Genomic DNA, 4,927 nt, shown 5'->3' with positions numbered 1-4,927 from the left:
CGTCACCTTCGGGCGCGAACGGGCTACCAGGGCGTTGCCATCTTTTTGAGGGGAGCTCTCTTCAAGCCTGCACCATCTCCCTGCAGGCGCCATGTTGCTTTGGGGCGGAAATAGCGGAGCCCGCGCTCGTCTCCCTTAAAGGGACAGGGACGGCTGTAACCTTCGGCGCCTGGGGACGAAGGGTGAAGCGGCCGAGGCAGGGGTGAGTAGCTGGTGCCTGAGCGTTGCTGCCCCGAGGTCTGGTGCCGAGGCGGGAGGGCCTGGAAACCGGTTCCGAGGTCGAGACTACTCGCTGCGTTTGGTGCTTCTGATATAGCGGAGTGGCTACGCTGAAAGGTTGACCCAGCCGGGAGCTGTTGCGGGCGCTACTCGCCGACCCGCACTCGGACAGTGGGACCCGCCAGGCTGGTCCTCTCTGCACCCCCATCCCCCGCCCCACCCCCACCCCCGCAATCTTACGGTACCGGTGGGGAAGAGGGAGCCCAAGGCGACTGGGCGAATTCTGAGCAGAGCCGGGGCTGGAACCGGGTGCCGGACTCCAGCTCGACAGCTCTAGGGATCCCGAGTCCTCGGAGTTCCCAGATTGATAATAGTAACGGCAAGCACGCCAAAAGAGAATCCATACAATGGAATACTATGCAGCCGCTAAGAAGAAAAATGTTCAATATGCACTAATATGGGACCACTTCCAAGATACCGTAGATGGAAAAGGGAAGGGGCGATAAGAACAGCGCTGATCGGTGCTACCGTTTGTGTGAAAGAACGTGTGTGGGGGCATGGGTGTCTGCCGGTGTGTGCACCAGCCGGCTGGTGAGATGCACGAGTTGTTAACTGTGGTGGCCTCCGACAGGAGAACCGGAGTCGTGGGTACCCGGACAAGGGGGAAGAATGTACTACCAAGCACACAGGTTGGTTAAAAATAAAGTGGGATGCTGCAGATAATAACTGGCTCCCATTTATCTAGCTGACCAGTGCCTGGTTTCAGCTCTCCTGCTGGGAGGTCTTGTACTTTCCCATTATTAGAGGAGGAAACAGTCTCAGAGATTAGGGACCTTAGTAATATCTCATAGCCAGGCAGTGGAAAAGCTGGAATTTGAGCCAGGGAGGATGTTATGCTAATGCCCACCATTCTTGCTCGTCCCACTCCCTCCTGAGAAGCTTTTTTGTTATCAACCATGCAACACTCCGCTTGGGACCTGGCACCCAGCAGGCATCCAGCAGCTATTTATTGGCTGTTTATTGACTGAGCAATGGAACAGACAGGAGACAACCAGCAGTGCAAAATGAAGAGAGGCACACATTGGAGGCCAGAACCCTTTCCAGCCTTGAGACTCTGGACCTGGCATGTACTTCCCTGAGCCTCCATGTCCCCTCCTGTAGAACTAACAGGAACTAACAGTAACTGTAGAACTAACTACAGTCACTGACACTGAGCGCTCCCTCGTGTCCTACTTTGTGCTTTACATGCAGACTAGCTCCATTTTACAGGTCCGTAGGTGAAGTACAGAGAAGTTAAGAAAGTTGCCCATCACAACATTGTAAATCAACTGTACTTCAATTTTTAAAAAGTTGCCCAAAGGGGGTCCCCACAAGTCCTCACTCCCTCAAGTGACCAAGGTCACTTCCTCAAGTGACCAGGGTTGTTGAGCTCCTTGGTCTCTCCCTCAGCCTCCTGGGATCATCAGCACTAATTCTTTGAGACGCCTCAGATGGGCTAGTTGAGCTGCCAGAGGCTGAGGAGCTGATGGAAAACAGGACAGACACACAGTTCCTGTCCTTGGAGTCTGGTCAGGGCAACAGACAACCCAGCAGTTAGCACCTGTGATGAGCACTGTGGTGGGTGAGCAGGAGCTCAGGCCTTGGGAGCACAGAGGAGGTAGCACCTAGTCCAGCCCCTAGTCCAGCCCGGGTGGAGTCACAGAGGGCTTCTCAGAGGAGGCAACTTTTAATCTGTGACTGAAAGATGCATAAGATATCTGGGAGGAGAGATGATGAAGCTGGAGACTGGAGCAGAGACGCCCTCATGCCTGAAGATAACGGACATGATCAGAGACTATGCAGGTTAGAAATGATCAGTCTGGCTTCTGCCTGAATTGCTCTTTCCTCCTAGAGAATGTCTCCTCATGGCAACATCTGTGGCTTCCCACCCTCCAGGCCACACTTAACCTTCTGCATCCCCAAAGGGTAGGACTCCCTGATTTCATAATCCAGATGGAGGCAACAAAGGAACACAGGAGAGTTAGCAGTGAGGAAGTCCTTCACACTGATGCCCCCTCCCCCCATTCATTCGGCCCCCAGAGTGGCAGCCCACTTGCTAACTGACGTAGAAACTCTGCCCTTGTGAACAAAGGTGTGTCAACACAGGAATGTCCCTCCTGTCTCCCTGGCCATCTGTGCCCACTGGGGTTATCAGGTTACCTGTGTGCTGGGACATCTAGCTGGGCATGTCCGCCCCCGCTTCTGTAGCCAGCAGGCCAAAGTCACTCCAGCTGCAGCAGGCGAGGAATCACCGTCGCTCCTGCCCTAACAGACCTGGGGCCACATCCCACTCTCAGATGGCACTGCCAGCTCCCTGAAATATTTCCCAAACCCTCATCTCACTTCCTCATTCTTGGACAGTGATACAAGCTTTGGATTCACAGCTGGGGTCCTTCTGTGCTTTTCTAAGACTTTCACTTTGGGTAAGTCATTTCCCCACTCTGAGAGTTTTTCCATCTGTAAAACTGATATGACTCTCTCTAATCTTCCTGCCAGGCACTAAATATATATACATATATTGTTTTGTCTTGCATGTGTAAAACTGCCCTAAAGAGTAAGATTCCGATTCTGGATCTGGATCCTGTGCCAGGAGGAAAAAGGAGTGGCCTTCCTACTGTGTATCTAACTTAGGATCCCCACCCGCCAACCCCTCTGGCCCAGAACCTGCAATCTGGGCTCCAGAAGCCATTTCTCTCTCTTTTGCCAATTCCAAAGCCAAGGGGAACTGTGTCTAAGTCAGTGTACTTGTTAGGGCTCCCCAGACAGGCTGTCACCTCCCTTGGGGCAGAACCATTGACTTGACAAGTTTTCACCAAACACTTGTCTTGTAGGGAGGGACTCTGTGTTTTCAGATCCAAAACAAACAAACAGAAAAATCAGGATTTGTTATCTGCAAGAGATTTTGTTGTCCTCTTTGGTTAACTAATTTTTATGGAAAGTCTTTTTTTTTTTTTTAGTTTTGCTTCTTTTGTTTCTTGCATTCCTTTTTTTTTTAAAATAAATTTATTTATTTAATTTATTTATTTTTGGCTGTATTGGGTCTCCATTGCTGCGCGCGGGCTTTCTCTAGTTGCGGCGAGCGGGAGCTACTCTTCCTTGCGGTGCGCAGGCTTCTCATTGCCATGGCTTCTTTTGTTGTGGAGCATGGGCTCTAGGCGCGTGGGCTTCAGTAGTTGTGGCACGCAGGCTCAGTAGTTGTGGCACGTGGACTCAGTAGTTGTGGCTTTCGGGCACTAGAGCGCAGGCTCAGTAGTTGTGGCACACAAGCTTAGGTGCTCCGTGGCATGTGGGATCTTCCCTGAACAGGGCTTGAACCCGTGTCCCCTGCATTGGCAGGCAGATTCTTAACCACTGTGCCACCAGGGAAGCCCTTATGGAAAGTCTTATAGGTTTAAATGTTACTAGCTTATTGTCATTGACAGGTTAAGTAGGCCAGAACCTGTGCTACATGCTTTCTGGGGGTGATTGCATTATTATTGTCCCCACTGTACAGATGAGGAAGCTGACCCTGGTATGGCACGACTAAGATCCTGTAGCTAGTGGAGTGGAGCTGGGACCATTTTATCCAAGTCCAAGTTCCAACTCCAAGCTTTCATCTTCTGTGGTTTTTCATGTAACAGACTGGTCTTGCCTGGGCATGGTACCCCCTCCCAGGCCTCTTCTCCAGACGTGCCATGGTTTGTGTTTTCTCAGTAACTGGAGGGGGAGGGGGCTTCTGACATTTTGAGGCCAGTTGTGCTAAACGTCCTTCTAGGCACTGTGTAAATCTGCCCGGTAAAGAACTGACTCAGCCCAAATACCAAGTGTGCCGCTATTGAGAAACACTAAAACCAAATATCCTTGGGACTTCCCTGGCCGTCCAGCGGTTAAGACTCTGCCCTTCCGCTGCACGGGGCCTGGATTCAATCCCTGGTCAGGGAACTAAGAGCCTACATGCTGCGCGCACGGCCAAAAAATTGAAAAAAAAATTTTTTTAATAAATAAATAAATAAAACCAAATATCCTCACTGCACAGAATTGGCTTAGGTGATGTGGGGCTAGGCTGCAAAGCCAAAATCACCTTGCCTGTCCTTGCAAGCTGCCATGCAGGGTGGAAGCTGGAAAAGGCATGGCTCCTGTCCCCAGGGACTGATGGGCTCCTGTAGGCGTGGCTCCTGTCCCCAGGGACTGATGGGCTCCTGTAGGCGTGGCTCCCGTCCCCAGGGATTGATGGGCTCCTGAGCTGATAGAGGCAGCAGCACCCACCTCCTGAAAGAAGGATTTGGGGGGGAAGAGTTTAGACTTTGGAAATAGACGAACCAGGGTTTGAATCCCGGCTCAGGCTCTCTCAGCTGAGTAAGCTTTGTTCATTCTCCTCTTGAGCAAAATAGGGACAATGATGCCTTCCTATAGGCTGCTGTGAAGATGAGAGTTTAGCACAGGGGAGCAGGTGCATAGTAGGTGCTCTGAGTTCAGAGGAAGGCCCAGGCCGACCCAGAAGGCTTCAGAGAGGAGGCGGAGCTGGGGCTCAGCCCTGCCAGGGGGATCAGATTAAAGGGCACGTCAGGCAGGGCACAGCTTGAGCAAAGATGGGCAACGTCTATTCAAGAGCAAAGGATTCGTACATCTGGAAGAGGAGAGAACATGGAAGCTGCAGAGTCTGGATTCAGGCCAGCTCCAAAGGCCAGAC

At 51.8% G+C, this 4,927-nt stretch overlaps 1 protein-coding gene and 1 long non-coding RNA gene across 7 annotated transcripts in view; one reads left to right on the top strand and one right to left on the bottom strand.

Annotated features, from left to right (window-relative positions):
• The first annotated feature begins 68 nt into the window (after window positions 1-68).
• KYAT1 (kynurenine aminotransferase 1) overlaps window positions 69-4,927 on the top strand; it is a 33,186-nt gene continuing 28,327 nt past the window's right edge. The window contains exons 1-2 of one of the 6 annotated variants that reach the window (XM_082403468.1): window positions 91-202; window positions 317-404. Coding sequence is in view for 1 of the 6 variants with exons in the window: in XM_082403462.1 (XP_082259588.1) it covers window positions 1,989-2,061; window positions 2,620-2,681 (135 nt within the window). In the remaining 5 variants the exon portion in view is untranslated. The other 5 variants (XM_082403466.1, XM_082403462.1, XM_082403465.1 and 2 more) reach the window with 5 other exon arrangements.
• The window catches only part of LOC309634006, an 85,479-nt gene continuing 83,242 nt past the window's right edge, over window positions 2,691-4,927 (bottom strand). The window contains exon 3 of the long non-coding RNA XR_014247810.1: window positions 2,691-3,324. This is a non-coding gene — a long non-coding RNA (uncharacterized lncRNA). The remainder of the gene's footprint in view (window positions 3,325-4,927) is intronic.

Source organism: Balaenoptera borealis (genome assembly GCF_965194805.1).
Source record: "Balaenoptera borealis genome assembly, chromosome: 8".
Taxonomy (NCBI): domain Eukaryota; kingdom Metazoa; phylum Chordata; class Mammalia; order Artiodactyla; family Balaenopteridae; genus Balaenoptera; species Balaenoptera borealis.
This window is presented reverse-complemented; position numbering and strand designations above follow the sequence as displayed.